General features: G+C 36.9%; 1 protein-coding gene across 3 annotated transcripts; it reads left to right on the plus strand.

Moving 5' to 3' along the window:
- The first annotated feature begins 78 nt into the window (after nucleotides 1–78).
- On the plus strand, nucleotides 79–20810 carry bzw2 (basic leucine zipper and W2 domains 2). 3 transcript variants are annotated; one of them, XM_041248959.1, is made up of 12 exons: nucleotides 79–178; nucleotides 6530–6594; nucleotides 8289–8465; nucleotides 10232–10335; nucleotides 15753–15818; nucleotides 16659–16794; nucleotides 17082–17191; nucleotides 17928–18098; nucleotides 18405–18551; nucleotides 18872–19010; nucleotides 19247–19369; nucleotides 20394–20810. In XM_041248959.1, exons 2-12 carry the CDS (start codon nucleotides 6537–6539, stop codon nucleotides 20417–20419), a joined length of 1257 nt encoding a protein of 418 aa, XP_041104893.1. In that variant the 5' UTR covers nucleotides 79–178; nucleotides 6530–6536; the 3' UTR covers nucleotides 20420–20810. The 3 variants fall into 3 exon arrangements, with proteins under 3 accessions (XP_041104893.1, XP_041104895.1, XP_041104894.1); XM_041248961.1 differs by lacking the exon at nucleotides 79–178 and adding an exon at nucleotides 2833–2952; XM_041248960.1 differs by lacking the exon at nucleotides 79–178 and adding an exon at nucleotides 3726–3910.
- Nucleotides 20811–24450: the final 3640 nt, after the last annotated feature.

The raw sequence follows: 24450 nt of genomic DNA on the forward strand, positions 1-24450 counted from the left end.
GTGTTTGATTTATCTGAGGTATAATCTGACTGTATAGACCAGCATCCCCATTTAGTCGTGTACCGTTAAGGTCCTTTCTATTTTAGTGAGCTGAAGAGTACAGTGTCCATGTGAATTTTATCTGCTCTTGACTGTTGTAGTGTCTTATACACGTCTTGTCAACGGCAACAACGGAGGGGTAAGTATTGTATGTCATACCAAATTGTTACTGTTTGCTGGAGATGGAGAGTTGTATTAAGCTTGATACTCAGAGGTATAAATATTTTTCCAACAATAATATATGTGTATGTATTATTTTATTTGGATGATAGTGACTTTATTATTGGACACGTTGAATAGTGTATACAATATTAAATGTTGACTATAAGACACTATAGCGGTGCAACAATTACCTAACAATAATAATAATAATAATAATAATAATAATAATAATAATAATAATAATAATAATAATAATAATACAGCGCTCTTTTACCCAGATTAAACCATTAATATGGTGTTTTTTTTTTTTTTTTTTTTTTTTTTTTTGTGTTTGCACTATTCAGATTACAATATTAAAACATAATGTATATTGAAATATGTGTTGCAATTACCAATTGTCTCTAGCATGCAACAATTGTGGATTAAAGTATAAACAAGAAAAAGATCATGCTTTATCGTAATCATTGTGTTTACTTTATGATGGGTTGGATTTAATAACACTGTACACATTAAGGTACTGTATACCTCGTTAGGGTAATGTCTGATCGCCCTTTATGCTTTATATTATAACTGTAGAATCATTTAATTTCTCTGGTTGTTCAATTCTTTAATTTCTCTGGTTGTTCTAGTCTATCCTGTTTCAATATTATATTAAACCTGTAGTATTTTTGGTTTTTCTTTTATTAAGTTTCTTAAACAACAGTTATGAAGGGATTTGTAACTCGTATTTCACAAACCAAACACAGTTTATAAAGTGTTGTTCGTTATTTAATTTATAAGTAAGATTTTTAATTACTATAGATAATATATATATATATATATATATATATAATGCACCTTGGTACTGTGGTAAAGCACTTCGCAAATGACCAAATGTGACTCCTAAACGTTATTCTGAACCAGTGGGATGAAAGAAACCTACCACCTTTTGCTTTAATTACATTACTTGTGCATGTTTTCACCTGGCTGTGGCTTGTAGTTTTTTTTCTGCTTGATTTATTTATTTATTGTGCTGTGCATCTTTCTATTTGGAGCTATTCTTTTGAATTATACAGTACTGTATCACTTTTTTCAAAGTAATGTTTTTCTTATTTTCATCAGCTATACTTCCTTTTACTGTAGACTGTACCCTTGTTCTGGGTGAATGGCCTCACTGCCCTGTATGTGTAACAGTTATTTTATTTTAGTATATTTGTTATACAACACGTGATTACTTTCTGATCTTCTCTATCCCACTAATGTAACTAACACTTTTAAAGACTAAACAGTCAGCTTGTTTCCCAAAAAACAGAACAGTTATGGAAAATTCCTACAACTTCTAAAGCGGTTTTATCATATAATATTCAAAAGATAGGCATGTGTTTACATACAGGTTATAGAAAGTGCAGTTAAAAATAAACCAACCAACAATGTAACATAAAAAGAGTATTTGGGCATGCAGGTTTGATTTTTAATCATGAGGTACTGTAATCAATTCAGTTGGCCAGATCCTGCTGGTGCCTGGTTATATGTACTATATTTTGCCTGTACTGTTGGAGTTCTTTTGGTTTGTTTAAAAGTGTATGTATCAGGAATGTGTTGCATGACATCTCCTTGTTAAAGAGAGTCTGACCAATTAGCCAGTACATGCTTATCTGGTTCAAAGCTGCCAGACGTTGCTTTTAAAATGTCCTTGCTGTAATTCTAGTTTCAAGTGAGTATTTATAATATACAAATCATATTCACCCTAAATAGTACCATTAATGCAGTATACATGGAATACATCATGCTGTCAGAGCAGAGTTCCATATTTCACTAAATCGTTGATAAATTTGCCTTTAATTTTGATAATCAAATGTTTTTCCTATCAGGATTTTTATTGTCAATATAGTTTAAAACATCGCTGAAAAGAATGGCGTACTGCGTAGTGGCAACACAACCTCATTGATAAATCTGTTGTAAGGTCCATTTATTTTGTGAATATTGTCTTTTGGACCATGTATGTTTAAAATGATGCAGAAAGATTCATTGCTGTTGTTTTTGTTGTTGTTTTAGTTTGTAAAAAAAAATGTTCTTCGATTTTAATTTACAGAAAATTACAACAAATTCAATTAATGGGAGACAATGTAATTGTTTTAGTTCTATTCATTTGTCTGAATCTAAATGGCACACTGAATCCTATTACATTTATGTTCGGTATGCCTTTAGTACCGGTATTATTTAATTGTTCACCATCTGTTTAGATAGATTGCATGTGTTTTGACGACCAGCTTTGATTGCCACTGTTTCCGTAGTAACTGGGTCTATATGTTATGTGAATATTCATCAATTACCAAGCATGGACAGTTAAGTCATTTTACATTGTTAATGTTTTGCATACATTATATAATGCACAAAGCGAACAAAGTGATTCATCATTATGTGTAAAATATTTTTTTTTTAACACTTTGACATTTCAAGGCTAAGAAATAAACAGAACCAAAATGAAGCCTGCATCTTTATATACCAATATTAAGATACTGCACTAATGTGAATGCATTTGCATGTTGGATAACATACATAAGTTGTATGTACAAGTAAAAATACAAGTGTGACATAAACATGTGGACAGACAGGTTCTTCCATATATCATCAGATTATTATACTCTCTATAAATTATGTTTTGACATAACTGGAAATGTTTTTTTTTTAATGAGCCGGGGTCTCCCTTTATCCCCTAATTCAGTCAACAATGTGAGCTAAGGAATATTTCACCAAGTTCATCTCAACTAGGTAAGAGGCTCTGTATGTATAAATGTAAAGAGTGAAGTAAAAACACAGACTGCTAATCTATACCGTTCATTACAGGGAATGTTACACTATGCATGGCTTTACTGGATCTTGCTCTACCTTTAGTAAAAGGCTGTACAGCTTTAAATGACATAATGTTATGCATTTGCTTGTTGCTTATAAATCACAAGAGACAATACAGTAGTTGGCTTTGTTATCCAAAGGGAGTTAAAAAAAGAAAAACAAGACAGCAGGTTGGATTTCTATGTGATAGTACAAAACAACAGGACGTCATGTCTCCCCTCCAGCTAGCTACCCATATATATATATATATATATATATATATATATATATATATATATATATATATCTAATTATATATATATATATATTAATATATATATATATGTATATCCTGTCTCCTGAGTACAGTCTAATTCTTATGATTTATATTTTTTGTAAGTTAATACTTTTTGTGTAGATCACGCCTCTAAGGGACAATCTACAATCTAAAATGTAATTTTATAGTATACTGTAGCCATAAACATTGCTTTCTATATTTGTAGGATTTATTTAAAGCGCCTGACTCATCAACACCAGTTCTGACTCAGTTTTCCCTTCACAGTCATCCAGATAGGGATGATAGGTGGGGGGGGGGGGGGGTGGGGGGGGGGGGGGGGGGGGGGGGGGGGGGGGGGGGGGGGGGGGGGGGGGGGGGGGGGGGGGGGGGGGGGGGGGGGGGGGGGGGGGGGGGAGCACTGTCTTGCTCACAGTGTATATGATTAGTCACTGTGGATTTTTTTAAGCTATTTTGTGCTTGTCATTTTATGTGAACCATGACAATGTTGTCTATTACAGTACATTTTCCTTTTTTTTGTATAACCTGAGGCAGAGTGGGTGGTCCCCAATCCCATATTACACACTGCTGATGCAGATTCTAACAGCAGCAGATTAAATGAGGGTAAGACCTCTGTAACAGTTGGTACAAACGGGTCTGATTGATACACTTTCATGGGACAAGCTTGTTCAATGGTTCATGACTAGTCCCTATCCTGCGATATTAACAGGCGATATTAACATTCAGAATTAGAGGAAAAGCCACTCTAAATGATTGTAAACATCATAGAAAGAACCACAATTAGATTGCCCATTCATCTTTGCTAGATTTAATATTCAGATACAGCAAAGACGCATTGGTGCAGTTCTTTCTACAACGTGCCTAGCTTCTATAAACATTGTGCGAACTACATGCTGTTCACATGGCTTTAATACAGTAATATAACACTTGCATAAAGCCTGGCCTCTTCTCTGAAGTTAGTGTGCCATGGATAAAGAATCTATATATAGATGGGTTCAGAGCCAGAGTTTGTGAACTATGTTTTCTGGAAGAGAAACGTGTCCTTGTTACTGTTTAAAGTGGAACCTATAATTTAACATATACATGTATAATTTCATAATCTACCTTTGTGGTTTGAAACATTTCAAATCCGCACCCAGACTTTGGTCTCTTTTTGAGACTGGAATACTCATCTTAAGCAATATTCCCATAGAAAGTGCAGGATCAGTGCCTGTACCGATGCCACATTTCGTTTTCTAAATTCACCATTTACAATGGTTTTAATTTAGCCATCACTTGCTTTTTATTACGCACAACACATTTCATTAACTTTTCTACTATTGTGGAATATACATTAGCATCTCGCACAGTTCCATAATGTTGTACATTTATCCCTTCTTCTGCTTTGATGGTCAAAAGCTTCCTTACTTCTTTTTCGGACCAACTACTGCCTCGGTCACTTGCCATTTTGTTGGAAGTTGTGTTTACTTGGGGGGGAAAAAATCAACCTTGAATGCAAAATGCAGTGCCAGTGGCAGCATTTCCATTTACACTGAGAAAAAACTGTTTCAGTACCAGCACAGAGCTGTCTCTGAACCTCCTCAAAAGGTGATTCAGTACTGGCAGAGAGCCGTCTCTGAACCTCCTCGAAAGGTGATTCAGTACTGGCATAGAGCTGTTTCTGAACCTCCTCGAAAGGTGATTCAGTACCAGCACAGAGCCATCTCTGAACCTCCTCAAAAGCTGATTCAGTACTGGCAGAGAGCTGTCTCTGAACCTCCTCGAAAGCTGTTTCAGTACTGGCACAGAGCTGTCTCTGAACCTCCTCGAAAGGTGATTCAGTACCAGCACAGAGCCGTCTCTGAACCTCCTCGAAAGGTGATTCAGTACTGGCAGAGAGCTGTCTCTGAACCTCCTCGAAAGCTGATTCAGTACTGGCAGAGAGCTGTCTCTGAACCTCCTCGAAAGCTGTTTCAGTACTGGCACAGAGCTGTCTCTGAACCTCCTCGAAAGGTGATTCAGTACCAGCACAGAGCCATCTCTGAACCTCCTCGAAAGTTGATTCAGTACTGACAAGGAGCTGTCTCTGAACCTCCTCGAAAGGTGATTCAGTACTGGCAGAGAGCTGTCTCTGAACCTCCTCAAAAGGTGATTCAGTACTGGCACAGAGCTGTCTCTGAACCTCCTCGAAAGGTGATTCAGTACCAGCACAGAGCCATCTCTGAACCTCCTCGAAAGTTGATTCAGTACTGGCAGAGAGCTGTCTCTGAACCTCCTCGAAAGCTGATTCAGTACTGGCAGAGAGCTGTCTCTGAACCTCCTCGAAAGGTGATTCAGTACTGGCAGAGAGCAGTCTCTGAACCTCCTCGAAAGTTGATTCAGTACTGGCACAGAGCTGTCTCTGAACCTCCTTGAAAGCTGTTTCAGTACTGGCAGAGAGCTGTCTCTGAACCTCCTCGAAAGGTGGTTCAGTACCAGCACAGAGCCATCTCTGAACCTCCTAGTAAGTTGATTCAGTACTGGCAGAGAGCTGTCTCTGAACCTCCTCGAAAGCTGTTTTAGTACTGGCACAGAGCTGTCTCTGAACCTCCATGAAAGGTGATTCAGTACCAGCACAGAGCCATCTCTGAACCTCCTCGAAAGGTGATTCAGTACTGGCAGAGAGCTGTCTCTGAACCTCCTCGAAAGCTGTTTCAGTACTGGCAGAGAGCTGTCTCTGAACCTCCTCGAAAGGTGGTTCAGTACCAGCACAGAGCCATCTCTGAACCTCCTAGTAAGTTGATTCAGTACTGGCAGAGAGCTGTCTCTGAACCTCCTCGAAAGCTGTTTTAGTACTGGCACAGAGCTGTCTCTGAACCTCCACGAAAGGTGATTCAGTACCAGCACAGAGCCATCTCTGAACCTCCTCGAAAGGTGATTCAGTACTGGCAGAGAGCTGTCTCTGAACCTCCTCGAAAGGTGATTCAGTACTGGGAGAGAGCTGTCTCTGAACCTCCTCGAAAGTTGATTCAGTACTGGCACAGAGCTGTCTCTGAACCTCCTCGAAAGCTGTTTCAGTACTGGCACAGAGCTGTCTCTGAACCTCCTTGAAAGGTGGTTCAGTACTGGCACAGACATGGCAGTTTGCTTCTGTGTAAACATGCCTTGACTCACGAACTAAGCCAGATTCAAATCCAGGTCTTTGCCACATAAATCATTACTTACATTCATTGTGGTCAATGCGGTTCTTTCCTTGCCTTTCAGGAAGTTTATGAATAAGCAGCAGAAGCCAGTGCTAACGGGCCAGCGGTTCAAAACCAGGAAAAGGGGTATGTGCAGCTGTTGCTAAGCAACAGTTATCCTATTCAGTTTTAAATGTTTCATGTTTGCTTAATTAATATAACCAAACTGCATTTAACTGATCCAGAATAAAATTGTACTCCAACTATTGATAGCCTCTTAATTAATATCATACCCACTAGCTGTCTAATACAGTATGGGTTTGTTTATATAATTGTGTCCCATTGAGCTGCATGTGGTTGTTTATGTGTTAGTCTATTAATTGCCTGTTGATTTTAATCCAGTTTAAGAGGAACAGAGTTAAACACACTATAGCTCTCTCGAAAATCAACACAGTAAGGTAATGCTATGCAACCACACAATCTCTGTCACAAAGATATTATTTTTTTCATTACCCTCACAGAACCATTGGGTTTTCTGTTTATCCTATTGTGCTGTAATGTTTTACACTCATTGGAAAAGTTGGAGCTGGCCAACAAAAAAATGTAACTTCAACACACACCCAAGCTTTTTAATGTTGGAAACATTTTTTTTTTTGCTTCTGCTTTCATCAGCAAGGAATGGAAAATGTCCCTCAAGGCACCATAGTCAAACAAAACAAACAACATGTTATCAAGGGACAGGTGAAGCATACTCTATGGGTTTTACTACTAATTAACATGATCTAGTTCCACAGTGTCAAATGTACAATGTGTTCTTTGTGAAATAAATACCAGGAATTATTATTGTGTTCTAAATACCCAACGGTTTTAAACCACACGACTTGAGCAACTGACAGCCTTCGGGTCCTACAATTGCCAGCTGTGAAAGTTAACTTTTTGTATTGTAGTTGTGCATAGTACTTCCTGCATAATTAAAATATTGGAACTGCTTAGAATCTGTCCAGGGGACTAAATGAATTGTCACTGAAAACCAAGTATCCCAACGTTGAATCATGAAACAGCTTTATGTTAGACTGCAGTTGCAAACTGTACAATGTTGTGTGATGCACTGCTGTTACAAACTGACTCTAGCTGGCAAGATGAGGTCATACCTCGATGAGCCTGACTGATTTAGGCTGTGAGAAATGCATTAATTAAGATGCGGTGTGGTTGCTGGATCACGCCCAGCCTCCTTCTTGCTCATTAGTACTTTTAGGGTTGTGTGGTATTGTGGCGGGCAGTCAAGGCTGGTCAGCAAAAGAAATAGCAAACCCAGACACAGAACTTCAGCGCATTGGCACACTTTATTCACAAATAACAAAGGTTTAAACAAAACTCTTAAATTAAACAAACTATCACAAATAAACAAAATGGCACCCAAGCTACAGCTATACCGGTGCAGGGCAGAAAGCCCAATCTGCTGCTCTCAGCCCTCCCCCCCCCAGACAAACATGTCCTTGTCTTTTTATAGGGTGTAGCCAGGGGAAATTGGCTTAAATCATTCAATTGCCACCTGACCACGTTCCACGCTTTTCTAATTAACGAATAAAACAATTGTGCAGGTAAACAATGCCATATGGCTATGCAAGGGTGGCCATTTTGCTTCCAGCTTCCTTCACCATGATGGCTACCAGCCACCAAACTCTCACACACACATGCCCCCATGTGCAGAGCCTCTGCTCTGTCATAGGTTGCATAAAAACTAATAAGACTCTACTGATTCTGATATGGAAAATACTGTCTTCTAATAAGTACGTTACAGAAAAAGACCATGCCTTTGTCTAATTTCTACATTTGTGCAGATGAAAAGGAGAAGTTCGAGCCTACAGTGTTTCGAGACACCATCGTTCAGGGTCTCAATGAGGCTGGGAGTGACCTGGATGCTGTAGCAAGGTTTCTGGATGTCACTGGATCCAGACTAGATTACCGTCGCTATGCTGACACCCTCTTTGACATCCTGATTGCAGGAAGCATGCTTGGTAAGCAAACTGCTTGTATTTGCATTAAAGTATTTCCCCGTATGGTTTTAAAAATATTGCATACCATCACATGTACTGTACTTTTGTGAAGAGTAGGAGCTGAAAGGGAATCATGTCAGATCCATACCAATCCGGAAATATCAATGGAACAACACATGACTTGAACTTTTTTGAATCTTGGATTAGTTGCTGAGGGAAGTAAAAAGAGCTCATGAAAGGTTTAAAGTTTATTAATACAGGAAATCCGTTTAAGCAAAGTGATTTCCTCATTATACAATGCTGTATAATTATACAAAGTCCTATACCCCTGTGCACAACACATGCAGTGGGTTTTTTAATGTTTACAAAACATGTTAGTTCGCTCCATATGGCCCCACACTTTGCTAAAAAATGTAAAGCAGTGTAACCTGGCATGGAAGTCAATTCCTATTAATCCATCCATCTCAATAAATGCAAGCAGGTTGGAGTGAAACTAAATGCCAATACAAGGTTAACAGTTGCATGTCTCCGTATCTCCAGCAAGGTAGCAATATAACCAGACTGGTTCGCTCCAAGTGTTTTGCATAAAGTCATTCAATTTAGAAAATGATGACAAAATGTCACTTCAATTGATATGAGTAATCTGATTTCCAGGGAACTTTTGCTTACATTTCACAGCGTTTGCATCTTAACATATTACATTTGTTTTGTATGAAATGAATCCTCCTCGTCTCCACATGCCTGGTACAGATACAATTCTGGTTATTATGTTCCAGTATTATGGCATTTCTTGAGAGAAAAACATTTGCAAGCAAAATGAGTAATATGAGCGATAACTGTATTGCCATATAAAGCCAGTTCTCCACATGCATATTTTTGTTTTTCGTTCTACTATTCATACTCTTGACTATGGAACATGTCATCTTGGCTTTCTGTTTTAACATATGTTTTCATGAATAGATAATGTGTAAGCCAATGATCAATACTAAATCAAAGTTTTAGTATTAGCTAACATTAGGATACCTTCCAGAGAAGGACATTAGATGTTAGAGTAAGAGAAATCCAAGTGGGACAAGTTATTTGTTTATACATGGCTCTTCCTGGGGCAGTAAATGTAAATTTGATTAAAGCTAAAAGGGTTAGTGTAAATAAACCTATATAAAGAACTTACAGTGCACTAGCATGTACTGTCTGGTCTCTAATCCACTATAAAACTACTCTGCATGCAGGGCATTTGAAAGCACAGTGCTGAACGCATGACATGACACATTCCTGTATTTAGAATTGACCATTTTTTTAATAGTACATAAAATGGGTAGACCACAATTAGAATTGTCCATGTAGACAGTGAGTTCTAATTGTATTTAGAAAAGCAGATGTTTAATCATTCTAATGTATTGTATGTTTTTTCAGCTTCTACATTTAGTGTGACTCTCCTACAACTGCTGTGCCCTAAGTGGTATTTCTGTAACAATGCCATATCCCTGGAAAGCCACTGATAACGTGAAGTCCTCTTGACATTCCTGCTAAGTTTTTAATTGCCATTAATGTGAAAGATTCTGGATGTCGCCCAAAAGTTTGCTTGTACAACTTGAAGGGTTTTCTTTATGACTTTCCAAGACGCCGCCATTTCCACCAGAAAGATGGCTTAACGTATCACAGAATTTTTGTTTCAGGTGTCTTAATTTTGTACTCTGAAAATCTTGTCACCACGTTAAAAGCAAATAAGAGACCCTCCTCAATTCTTTGGATCCTGTACAATAAACCACCTCTCTACTTTGCTTCAGCCCCTGGTGGAACTCGTATCGACGATGGAGACAAGAACAAGGTGACTGCTCACTGCGTCTTTACTGCAAGTGAGGATCACAGCACACTCCGCAGCTATGCTCAGGTGAGGCAGTAGAGCTGAGAGGAGGAGACGCACTGCAGCGATAGTAATGGGTGGTATAAAAGCCCATTAGAGCTGCTAATACCGTCAAATCCTCTCTGTGGTGACCTTGTAGCAAGAGCTTTGTCATTTTAATATAATCTCTTGAGGATAACTACTCCAAGAAAAGCTGCCTGACACACAATGAGACATTTAGGGAAACCTGTGACCCACAGAAAACCGTAACGTTAATATGAAACAGTTTTGTTATCTTATTATGAAGTAGGTTGGTTACCTACCAGTTGCTGTTAATTTGGATGACTGTGTAAAGCAAGTGGCATGCAGTTGTATGAATGTTCATTACTAATTTTATGATAAAGTAACCTCTGCCTAGCCTATTTAAAAATATGAAAAGTCACTGTTCTGACATAAAACTTGTGATGAATTCTTCTATGCCAGAACTGTGAGTTATCCCTTTTACTGGCATGGCATGTCTTTGAGAATTTGGGTAAAACTAAATGATCTGCTGATGAAATGCTTACAGTTCCAAAAATTACTCAATATAGAAGGTTCATTAAACATGTATTAAAATTAATTCTCAAACTTTCCCAATTCAGTTTCTCATCAATCTATTTTTAAAAATTGAAAACCCATGCAGTCATATTACTGCTTATTTAAATCTAATTGTTTGCATGCTGAGATACAGTAATGATATAATTTTTATTAGGGGTGGGTAACGATATGGAAATTGTATTTTGAAGTTGTGCGCGTATTTCGATATTGATAATATCAAAGTCTTCCAAAACACAGCTATAATAACACAATTGCAATATCAAACATATGTAGACGTTAACTGATATTTACATAAGCAATAACTAACTAAGTGGTGCTTTGCTTCACAATATCCATGGAGAAAAACAAGATCTTGTTATATAGTTTTACTATTCCATCATCAGCCACGTCAAAACCGAAATATTTCTGTACTATACTGAGCACAGACTTTAGCCAGTCCAGTAATTGAATTGTAAAAAATAGTAAAATAAATATATTTTTGTTGAATTAAAACTACTGGTATATGATTTTACGTATTTCCTTTTTTTACTGTAGCATAATTAGTGCACAGTTAACAGAAAACAGAAATAATATTTTTGAAATTTACATGTAGAAAAGTTGACAGTGTAAAATTTGGCAGCTGTTTTTACTTTGTTTTTGTAGTCTTTTCCTTCCGTTTTTGACATTCAGATTTCAGTTTCTTTTTATCTGAAGGTTCCAGAGGTTCGACAGGTTTCATTTTTGATGGTTTAAAATCATATAATAGGCGTTCAGGCGTTATTATAATGATAGACGTTATGTCAAAGGAAAAGAGAGGAAAAAAGGGGGGAGATCTGAATGATCGATGCACTGCACGCATACAGTTTAGTTTAGTTGAGTGAAAACAAAACGTTTCTGGTCCTAAAGGCTGCTGGAATAGGATAGCTGACACAGAAATGGTAGATTTACTCAGTATTTCGTTTTATTTCTGTGTGGGCACCCCTCTGTCGTTGCCCTGGTGCTGACGCCGGACCTGGCTATTATTTAGATATTTGCTTAGGTGCTGTGACGTGATAGATGTTTTACTGAGAAGTTGCAAAATATTAAACTTAAGTTACAGATCTTAAACACATAATTATTTGTAAAACATTCCTTTCTCTTTTCCTTTTTGTAACACAACAGCTGTTGTCATTAATTTAGAATTTCAACAAATGCAAATTATCGCGATAACTTCGGAGAGGCTGTTGCTTTTTAGGCAGAACAATTTTAAAACATTTACTTAGTATCATTACAGCTTTTGGCAAGAAAAAAGGCAACAACCTTACATTGTCAGGCTAGTCGCTGCACTTTTCGATGCCCCGAAGCAGGAAAACTTTCCTTTAAGTCTTTGAACTTCTCACATAAACTGCTATTTGGGTGCCCCCCCCCCCCCCCCCCCCCCTCGTTACTGTGAATTTATGTCTTTAAATATTTTTGTCACATTTTTCTTTGAATATTTTTGTCATATATCTTTATGCACATGAAATGAATGACGTTACTGTTGAATTATGAAATGGGTCTGTTAACTACTCTGTCCTGATTGGTCAAAATAGGTCACATGAGGTTGTGACTATTACAGCATATTCCCATTGGTTGAAACTTTTTCTCAAAAAGGGGTGAATCACTTGTAGATATCCATACGTCACTAGAATTTTGAAAAAAAAAAAAAAAAAAAAAAAAACGGTAAATATATAATTCTGAGAGGGAAAAAAAAAAAAAAAAAACATAGCCATATTTAAATTTGCAATACAGATGACATGAGGTATATAAATTTCAGGAAGCCAAACTCTACATGAGATTTTCAATGAGTCGGACATCAGATGATAGCGCTAGGCATCAAACTTACTTAAACACTGCTTGTGGACATAGAAAAAGAAAAGGAAAAAAAAATGCACGGAAGTCTACTGCCCGGGCATTGGGTGTTCTTTTTATGCCAATGTCCCAGTATCTGAAAATGCAAACAACATCTTTGTTGCCACTATGAAACAGTACCGCAAATCTGGCATGGGTACTTCCTGTCACTACTCCTGTATCAAAAAGGACAATGTAAATAAAAAATAAAAAATAATAATCTTCCCCAACAGTGTCACCTGACACTGCAGCAGGTCTTGTGAGAGGTTTGTTTTGATGTGCAACTAAATATGGCCAGACGTGGCAAAGAAGGTCTGCGAGATCGTCCAGCAGCACTTCCTCGGACAACAACAAGGAGTCAAACATCATGTTGCTTGAAATTGCTTTCTGCAGCTCCACCTACTGTTCAAAATAAGCATCTAAGAAAAGGGCCTGTAAATAAATCTTTAAACCTGCAATTTCAATGGCAGTGTTCAATTTAACATCTATAAATAAATAGTGCTTCTTGGGTTTAATCAGTTTAATAATAATAATAATAATAATAATAATAATATAATAATAATAATAATAATAATAATAATGTAATAATATTAATTAAAAATTTTTTTTTAGTTTTAAGGGACATTATTTTAGGTCTGAGGCGGAAGGATATTTAATAAAAATTACTTTTTTTGTTAATTAAAATATGTTTTTTTTTTTTTTTTTTTAATGATTATTTAGTTAGTTGGTTTGCCTTGTGACTTATAACGCGCCCCGGGCATGTGGAGTAGCGTATATCCCACACCCTGCCGTGCCTTCTTGCTTACTTAAGTTGTACTGTGTTGAATGTGAGCATAGGGACACAGCCGTGATCACTGCAGTTTCCTTCTCGTCATTGATAGTTAAACAAAAAGTAAAAAGTAAATATATATATATATATATATATATATATATATATATATATATATATATATATATATATATATATATAAAAATATTGTCATTTAGAGCATTTATTTGCAGAAAATGACAACTGGTCAAAATAACAAAAAAGATGCAGTGTTGTCAGACCTCGAATAATGCAAAGAAAATAAGTTCATATTCATTTTTAAACAACACAATACTAATGTTTTAACTTAGGAAGAGTTCAGAAATCAATAGTTGGTGGAATAACCCTGATTTTCAAGCACAGCTTTCATGCGTCTTGGCATGCTCTCCACCAGTCTTTCACATTCATGAATAAAAAACAAATAAAAAACTTTATGCAACTCCTGGCGCAAAAATTCAAGCAGCTCGGCTTTGTTTGATGGCTTGTGACCATCCATCTTCCTCTTGATCACATTCCAGAGGTATTCAGTGGGGTTCAGGTGTGGAGATTGGGCTGGCCATGACAGTCTTGATCTGGTGGTCCTCCATCCACATCTTGATTGACCTGGCTGTGTGGCATGGAGCATTGTCCTGCTGGAAAAAACAATCCTCAGAGTTGGGGAACATTGTCAGAGCAGAAGAAAACAAGTTTTCTTCCAGGACAACCTTGTACTTGGCTTGATTCATGCCAAAGCTGCCCAATTCCAGCCTTGCTGAAGCACCCCCAGATCATCACCGATCCTCCACCACATTTCACAGTGGGTGCGAGACACTGTGGCTTGTAGGCCTCTCCAGGTCTCCGTCTAACCATTAGACAACCAGGTGTTGGGCAAAACTGAAAATTGGACTCATCTGGGGGTGCTTCAGCAAGGCTGGAATTGGGCAGATTTGTCTTTGTGAAGGGCGCATGCAATCAAGCCAAGTACAAGGTTGTCCTGGAAGAAAACTTGCTTCCTTCTGCTCTGACAATGTTCCCCAACTCTGAGGATTGGTTTTTCCAGCAGGACAATGCTCCATGCCACACAGCCAGGTCAATCAAGGTGTGGATGGAGGACCACCAGATCAAGACCCTGTCATGGCCAGCCCAATCTCCAGACCTGAACCCCACTGAAAACCTCTGGAATGTGATCAAGAGGAAGATGGATGGTCACAAGCCATCAAACAAAGCTGAGCTGCTTGAATTTTTGCGCCAGGAGTGGCATAAAGTCACCCAACATCAATGTGAAAGACTGGTGGAGAGCATGCCAAGACGCATGAAAGCTGTGCTTGAAAATCAGGGTTATTCCACCAAATATTGATTTCTGAACTCTTCCTAAGTTAAAACATTAGTATTGTGTTGTTTAAAAATGAATATGAACTTATTTTCTTTGCATTATTCGAGGTCTGACAACACTGCATCTTTTTTGTTATTTTGACCAGTTGTCATTTTCTGCAAATAAATGCTCTAAATGACAATATTTTTATTTGGAATTTGGGAGAAATGTTGTCAGTAGTTTATAGAATAAAACAAAAATGTTCATTTTACCCAAACACATACCTATAAATAGTAAAACCAGAGAAACTGATAATTTTGCAGTGGTCTCTTAATTTTTTCCAGAGCTGTGTGTGTGTGTGTGTGTGTGTGTGTGTGTGTGTATAATATATGTATATGTATATGTATATATATATATATACATATTATAATATATATATATATTTTGTAATAAAACGTATCAATGCAGCAAAGGAAACGATGTAAACAACAGGATTTCAAATACATAAACCGCTCATTCACCAGAAATTGAGATACTGGTATCCTGAAATGTGACATCACTTGATGCAAATAGGGTATACTGTGGTTGAATAATAATACTTTAGTGTGTGGTGTTTGCCTACAAGATTGACCGTGATTGGCATGCATAGGGTTTGTTGTATACTAATAGAAAATAAACTTGATTATACCATGTTTGTATTTTTAACAGTATTACCAATAAACAGTATGTCTCTGTGAGTGTAAGTGAATATTGATTTTTTAATCCCACAATATCGCGATATGGAAATTTATTTTCACTCTCAAACGATATCGATATCATGTCAAAATATCGATATTGATGCCCATCCCTACTTTTTAGTTAAAATCTCTTCACTTCTGTTTTTTTGTTTTTCTGCTTTGCTTATGAGTTTTATCTCCTCAGGTCTTCAATAAGCTCATTAGGCGATACAAATATCTAGAAAAGGTGTTTGAAGAAGAAATCAAGAAGGTATTGTTATCTTTAGATATTTCAGTTTAGTCTGAATCCATACGAATTTTGTTACACCCCTTAGTTGCAGCAGCACAATGTGAATAAGATGAGTCATTACAGTCTTCAGTATGTTAAAAACTGCTATTTTTCATGTATTACCCCGGAATGTAAACATTCCTATTACTAATATTTACATAAAGGAAAATGTAACATCGTCTTGGAACTGATATATTTATATTTTTTTTTTTTTTTTTTTTTTTTTTTTAAAGTTAACAAAGTATTTTCATAATAACAAACTTTGTTTAATGTCTTATTTTTTCAAAATTGTAAATTGGTGTAAAACACTCTTATGTTAATTTAGGACGACCAGTCAGGTCTTAATAATAATAATAATAATAATAATAATAATAATAATAATAATAATAATAATAATAATAATAATAGACATAAAAAATACACATTCTGGCTTACCAGCTGTTAAACTCTCCTTTCTATAATTTTTTGTTCCTATCCAGTTTGCTAATGCATGAGGTTTTACTACCTTTACTTCCAGCAGGAACAACGTAATCATTCCTTGCCTTAAATTCAAAAGTGGAAAAGGGCTGTATGTTTTTGTGTGCAATCCTGACTTACAGTATTTGTATGCACATTTTTTTTCAAGTAAAATTACAATGCATATAACAGATAGATAGTAATATTCTCACTACAGTTGTGTATCGGAGCGACCCTTACAACGTTGGGCTTCCCCAAAATAGATCTTCAGTCTTGGTGCTCTGTATTAACCAACCAAAATGATATAGGGTATTGACAGTGACACTTCTTGGAATATTCTTTAAATCCCTTTGCCTTACCCTGCAGCTTCTTCTGTTCCTGAAAGCTTTCACTGAGTCTGAACAGACCAAGCTAGCCATGCTTACAGGAATCCTATTGGCAAACGGAACACTTCCTGCCACGATTCTTACCAGCCTTTTCAGTGACAACATAGTCAAAGAAGGTAAGAAAACCCCAATAACCCACAACATAACCCTTCATCAGGAGGATTGGCTTTACTTTGAAAAGGAAAAGGACACCTACAGCTATGGACAAAAGTTTTGCATCACCTAGAATTTTTGAATTTCAAAAACTAGAATTTTTGTAGAACAGTTAATGCGAACATTCAGAACAGTCTGGTTTATTGTAAAAATCAAGCTGTTCCTTTGATTGTATGTTTCAGTAAATGTAAGTAGAGTCAGCTACAGGGCCTTAAAAAGTATTCAAAAGAATTTGGTCTCTGTCATTCAGGAATTGCTGCGTCCTTTGCTGTCAAGTTGTTTAAAGCATGGATGATCGAGAAAGATGCCAATGCAGTTACCTCATCTTTAAGAAAAGCTAACTTGGACAAAAAACTACTAGTAAGCATAAGTGTATTTTAGTTTGTTAACAGGGCTGTGATCACGCTTTTTTTAGGCAGTCCTTTGAGTATTGTTATGCTGTATGAGTGATGTAATCCCACATATGACATATGAAACAAACAAACACACAAACCAATTATTCAACGATCCAACATTAGCTGTCCATAGCAAACAGGTGATGACACCTAAGTGAGGGGCAGTTGATGAAACAGCTGAATAATCGAATACCAGTAATCTGTTTAATGCATGTCTAATGAAGAAATCATTATTTACAGTAGCAGGGATCCCAAGCAATTGTACCAGATTCCCTCTGTGTTTAGGCCATTGCTATAAGAGATGTTTCAGTGTCCTTTCAGCTAACTCTATAATCCCTATTGCAGCCCTTTCTCTTGGGTAGAAACTCATTCACGGACATCCCAAAAACATTTCAGCATTATAGATACAGATATAGATATAGTTAGACACAATATAGTTGGGCATTGCGGTATCGGAAGGGAAGAAGATGAATCCAACCTCTAAAATGTGTCCAATACTGATGTTGCCAGCTCTCCTTGTATTGTCTTTGAGATAAAGGAGGAATATCTGCTCTTTAAAACAACCAGGATGGTTTACAGACGAGAATAGGCATTGAGTATTTGTAGCTTAGTAGATAATATAAATGACCCCTTTTAGTGTTTTGTAATGATCTGATGTACTATATATGGTAAGGCCAGCAGTAAGTAAGTCTGTCTTTTAGGAATTATTCCCGGCCAGCAAGCAGAATGTGGAACATTTTTCCAAGTACTTCAATGATGCCGGTCTGAAGGAGCTCTCTGACTTTCTGCGCACCCAGAAGTCCCTGGGAACCAGAAAGGAGCTGCAGAAGGATCTCCAAGCGCGTCTCTCTCAGGAATGTCCCATCAAGGAGGTAAGAGAGCTCTGCTAATGGTCTAGAGTTTTCATTGTAAGGGGTCTATAAAGAAACCAAGCCATTAGCAATGCCAAAGCTAATTTTGAATGGTGGGGTGCAGAATGTATCCAGTTTTATGAAGATTTTGGAATTACCTTGGAGATCTTATCTTGATACATTGTCAACCACTGTAACTGATTACTATTTGTGAAAATCTAATGTGAAATTTGAAATAAGTAAAATAATTCCAATCCAAGACTACTTTTTCATTGAAAATAGCCTAATTGATAAATACTTTTCTCCTTCTCTCTCCCAATTTTACAGATGGTTCTTTATGTTAAAGAGGAAATGAAGAGGAACGAATTGCAAGAACAAGCTGTTATTGGGCTCCTGTGGAGCTCCATAATGCATTGTGTTGAATGGAATAAGAAGGAGGAGTTGGTTACAGAACAAGCACTGAAGCACCTGAAGGTAAATTATATATATATATATATATATATATAAATCCATGCTTACGACACACACGCTCTATATATATATATATATATATATATATAGAGAGAGAGAGAGAGAGAGAGAGAGAGAGAGAGAGAGAGAGAGAGAGAGAGAGAGAGAGAGAGAGAGAGAGAGAGAGAGAGAACGTGTGTGTGTGGTATGCATGGATTTTGTATTTTAGGGAAGCTATATTTAGGTTTTTAACTGATGACATCTTATTTAAATGTAAAACCCCTTGCATTTGTAGTAATCAGATTTATATAATATATGAATAATATATTTCCTTTTTTTTTCAGCATTACGCACCGTTGCTTGCTGTGTTCAGCACCCAAGGCCAGTCAGAGCTTATTCTTCTCCAGAAGATTCAGGAATACTGTTATGACAACATTCATTTCATGAAATCCTTCCATAAGATCGTAGTGCTCTTTTACAAAGGTGAGACTCCCTTACAGGTCAACTTCAATCTTAGGTATCGAACAAGAGCAATGAAGAACAACGATCAAGACAACACACTTTGAGATGGTGAATGAATTTAAAATACGATGCTGTTGTCTGTGTTATTTGTAGTAATGCACAATGACTGCCATGGTTTATAAGATACATTTATTATATGTTCTCTGAGACCCGGTTGCCTGCGTGTGAAACCTGACCAAAAATTCTCTGCATTGCAGCTGATGTCCTGAGTGAAGAAGCCATTCTGAAATGGTACAAAGAAGCACATGTGGCCAAAGGCAAAAGTGTCTTTCTGGAGCAAATGAAGAAGTTTGTGGAATGGCTTCAAAATGCTGAAGAAGGTACTTATTTAGTTCAGTACTTTTAAGCTACTGGTTGTTTTTCCTTTTTTTAGGCATGTACTGTATAGTTCCTTTGAAAATAAAATAGGCGTACATTGTTATCTTGTGTAACTAAACTATTTTACCAGGTTTTACTCCTCCTCTTTACATGGCACCCTAAGATAATATAATATTTGCTTAATGTATGATCTAACTTGTGTACATTTATTATAAACACAGGTAGATGGTTACATTCAATTAGCCGTGCCCTCTTTCTGTTGTTGCACAGTGAAAATGTCATCCTAAATGAAATGAAATAGAAATGCTGCCATCTCTAGGGGTGTGTAGTTACTAAAAATAGTCCTTATTTACAAACTATTGTTATTACTTTATTATGTATTTGTTTGGCAGGTGCCTTTATCCAAGGTGACTACAAGTGTTACTGTGCAACACAGGTTACAATGCTAAACAATATTTGCATACAGTATAGTTTACAGTACATGCAGATTATACTGCTAAAATACAGTATAAGATGAGATGCAACAAGTTAGGATGCTAGGACAGTGCTTCGACATGATAATTCTCACAGCTGGATTCACAAGCTAGGTACCTGATATTTAACTGCTCAAAATAATTACTGTTTACATTAGAAATTTCATGTAAACACTATAGTAGGTATCCTGATAAGATTGATTTTTTATTTTTTTACCCTGTTCAGCACACAATTATTAGTATTATTAATTAGTCATTTATCCAAGCGACTTACAGACTAGGGGGTGAACTGAGAGAGACTCACTTGCAATAGGATTTCGGTTTTATCATCCGCAGGACAGAGCACAAGGAGGTTAAGTGACTTGCTCAAGATCACACAGTGAATCCGTGTCTGAGACAGGATTGAACCAGGAGCCTCTTGGTATCAAGCCCTTTTCTTTAAGCACTGGGCCAGCAAGCATTTATATAGTATTTAATTTTGAGACATGGAGTACAGTATATATAAAACAATGCAGAGATATTCATGCAATGCTTTATTCTCTTTCATTTGCAGAGTCTGAATCAGAAGGTGAAGACTAAAACAATAATCATGAAGACAGTCTAAAGCAGTCAACATCTTTCAGTTGCCTCTTGCAGCAAAAATTATTTCAGTCTAGCAGCTGAGGAGAAATCATAGGCTAGTCTTTTCCTTTGTATAGCAGAGTAAAGGTTGTATATGGAGCTCTGTGGAATCAATTGCATTCTGTGGTCCTCTACCTCTGGCTCATTGTGTTCTATATTAGAAAAAAAAAACATTAATCTAGGAGCCGGATAGAGGAAGTGAAATTAAACTACAGACTCCTTTTCATTAGCAATCTTTTCATGTACTATGAGAACACCCGCGTGTCTATTGTAGTTTTTTTGTCTGTATTTTTCTAGTTCAATATTGATTTGTGTATGTTACTTGACAATTAAGAGTTTTTTTTTTTTTTTTTTTTTTTTTTTTAATAAATGGGTTTTATATATTAAATCCCTTCTGTCTTCTGCAGTATCTGTCACCTCACAGTTCCAATTTTATTGTTCCTCAACAAAACATAGTTCTGTCATTTTATGTTTAAGACTTCCTGCCTATTGTGGACAATTTTTATTTTATTTTCAGGGTTCAAGAGTTCAAATGTAAAAGCTGCTACAAGTAAACTTGAAAGCCTGTCACTTCTGGTCAACAAGAGCACCCTGTACCGTTTCAACCTGACTAGCTTTATTGAAATATCTGTCGTATATGCAAGGTCACAAACCTAACAACCTAGCAGTAACGCGTACTTCATTGAACAAATGTTGTATTTATTATATCATTTGGCAGTTTCTGGGGGAAGGTACTGGTGGCTACTAAACTGAATTTCAAGGTTTAGCTAATGACGTATGGCAGCCAATGTCTAATTATATCAAAATAATGTGATATATGCTGATGCGAATGTGTCCTTATATACCTTTATTTTAAACACCTCAGAATTGGGATCAAATTGGATTAACTGTCCCCTCTGTTGTTGTCAAGACTGAAATGCCCTCTTGAAAAAAAATTCAATAGAACTGCTGCCATCTGGTGGTATTTCCTAGTTACTAAATAAAGGACCAGGAGAAAGCTTTGCTGCGTGTGTCCAGTTGTGTGAAGTGCAGTAAGGTTTGTCTTGCTGCAATATTTAGGTAGAGAAAAAATGTTGTTTCAATTAAGTTTTTAGTTAGGGCTCCCTGTTTGAAACTAGAGTTTATTTATTTATTTATTTATTTATTGTTTATAATTAAAGGAGAAGCAGCTTCATTATTTATTGTTCGCAATAAAGCTTTGAAAGAGACTTTATCATCGACGTTCTTTCCACCACTTATTAAATAACTGTATCATGAATATGCCCTACCCCATCCTGACCACTAGGGGCACCGTTTCACAGGGCCCTATTCATAAAACTTAATGAACTTTTTGAGGAGTTTTCAAGAATGGATCAGTGCTACCTACACCTTTAGTGCATCATTATTTTTTTTGTTATTCTTGTTATGATATTCCTTTGATTTTTGATTGTTATAGGTTCATTTACTTATCTTTATTAGTGTGCCATTTGTAATAACAATCAATGTACAGTACATGTTGTATTGGAAGGGTTAATGGATATGCAATGCCACGTATGGCCAAAACATCAGCAAGTCATTCCATCCATAGATTTCAAGGTGAGATAAATTCCGAACTGAGATTCTGTAATAATATTCACTCGCTAGAGCTCAATACAAAAACGTACCGTGGGTGCTGCGGTTTGCTGTTGCTAACATTGAGCCAGTAGCTGATCAGCCCACATTACATATGGCAGGCAAACTAGAATTGAAGAGCAGTTCCTGATCAGAGGTGAAAGCAATGGAATGAGTCAGTGCAGGAATGGATTTTAACAATGCCAGTGCTACACCATTAAGTTCATTCTGGAATGCTGTCTTTCAAACTAAACCACAACGTTTATTTTAAAGTAAGTTTTGTGGAGCATACTTTTTTTTTTGGCTCAAACTTATAGCTATTTCTTACAGCTATTAATTGTTTCCACATTGCCTCCTGACTCCCCTTTCTTGCAATGACACATTTGAATATTGTGTTACATGTTATGTAATGAAGTAACAGCCCCCGGTTTTCTTATAGATTCAAGAAACAACCCTTAAAAACGTAACTGACAGCATGCTAGGCAGTGTTTGCTTGATTTCTCGGGTTTAATTAACCTGCAATATGAGGGACTGTGGTGAATTAATTATCTGTGCTTTGTTTACTGTTAGCTTATCCAAGTGCACTTCAGTTAGTGTTTAAAACTTGTCTGTGCTTTCTGTAAGTGCAGTACAAATGGTGGCTGATGGATGGCAATGTTTATTGAGAGAAAAAAGAGGGAAATCATTTGAGGTTCACAAATATTCTAACCAGACAAAACACCTGAACAACTTCCCCTTGGCAAAAAGATATTAACTATTTCATATTATCATAGTACTCTGTTATTATGTTGAGGATTTTTTTTTTTGCAACATAATTACATTTACTCATTCTGCAGTATGACAAAGGGTGTGCTTTTTCTACTCTGCCAGAAAGGGGTGCAGTTCTCAATGCAATATTTAGACACAATCTTACTAGTGGTAACTTCTATGTTTCGGGTTATCATGAACGGTGCTATGATTTTCCTATTTAAATGTAAATTATACTTAGAATTCCATGCATTACATTTGCAGTTCTCCATAATTCTGTAAATTCCTCTCATATCATTCAGTATTTATCCGTAAATGGCAATGCAAATTTTAGAAAAGGAAACACAGAGACTGGAAAAACACCACAGTTTTATCTAAAATATTTAAATCAACAGAGGTCTCACTGCTAGTTTAGAAAGTATTGAATTCAATCCCTTGGCATTTGCCTTTCTTGTCTTGTCTTTCTTCAGATATAGTGCAGAGAAAAAGTTTGTGAACCCCAATGATAATTATGAAAATTCCTTAGCTTTACCATGATAGCCTTCTTGAATCTTTTCTTAAATATCCAATAGGGTTTATATTAACCAATTCCATGTCTTTTGAAACTAAATGATATATGAACTGGACAAACAATGAGTAATTAAGATTCAGGGTATGTGAAAAAGTAAGTGGACCCCTGGTTTTATCAGCTCAGTAAGGGGATACTTATAATCAGGTGTTTAAATAATTAGGTAGATCTTCAGGGGTGAATTTAGGAGGGCCCATCCTATATAAAGATCAGAAACTTTGTGAGTTTGGTCCTCACCATACAGGTGTGTGGAAACACACCATGCCACAATCACAAGAAATCTCTGAGGACCTCAGAAAAACAGTTGTTGATGCTCATTAGTCTAGAAAGGGTTACAAAATAATATATAAGGATTTGGGGCTCCACCAATCCACTGTCAGACAGTCTACAAATGGAGAAAGTTTAAGACCACAGTCACTCTACGCAGGAACGGTCGTCCTTCCAAAATCTCTCCAAGAACAAACCAGAAAATCATCAGGGAAGTCACAAAGAACCCCAGAGTAACATCCAAGGATCTGCAGGCCTCTCTCGCCTTGGCTAATGTGAGTGTTCATGACTCAACTGTTAGAAAAAGACTGAACAAGAATGGTATTCATGGAAGGATAGCCAGGAGGAAACCATTGCTCTCTAAAAAGAACATTGCTGCCCATCTGAAGTTCTCCAAAGAGCACATAAATGATCCACAAGACTTCTGAAACAATGTTCTCTGGACAAACAAGTTAAAGGTAGAACTTTTTTGGCCTCCATGAGAAACGTTATGTTTGGCAAAAACCAAACACTGCATTTGAACAGAAGAACCTCATCCCAGCCGTCAAGCATGGTGGTGGGAATGTGATGGTTTGGGGCTGCTTTGCTGCCTCAGGACCTTGATGGCTTGCCATCATTGACACAACCATGAATTCTGCATTGTATCAGAAGATTCTATGTCTGGCCATCTGTCCGTGAGCTGAAACTGAACCGAAAGTGGGATATGCAGCAAGACAATGATCCTAAACATACAAGCAGATCTACAAAAGAATGGCTGCAGAAGAAGAAATTCTGTGTTTTAGAATGGCATAGTCAAAGTCCGGACCTAAACCCCATT

Source organism: Polyodon spathula, chromosome 4 (genome assembly GCF_017654505.1).
Source record: "Polyodon spathula isolate WHYD16114869_AA chromosome 4, ASM1765450v1, whole genome shotgun sequence".
Lineage (NCBI taxonomy): Eukaryota > Metazoa > Chordata > Actinopteri > Acipenseriformes > Polyodontidae > Polyodon > Polyodon spathula.

Coding starts and splice junctions, on each gene's coding strand:
- bzw2 (XM_041248959.1), top strand. CDS start 6,537: ATGAATAAGCAGCAGAAGCCAGTGCTAACGGGCCAGCGGTTCAAAACC. Junction 16,795..17,081: donor TGACAACATAGTCAAAGAAG/GTAAGAAAACCC, acceptor TCTGTCATTCAG/GAATTGCTGCGTCCTTTGCT. Junction 19,370..20,393: donor GCTTCAAAATGCTGAAGAAG/GTACTTATTTAG, acceptor TTTCATTTGCAG/AGTCTGAATCAGAAGGTGAA.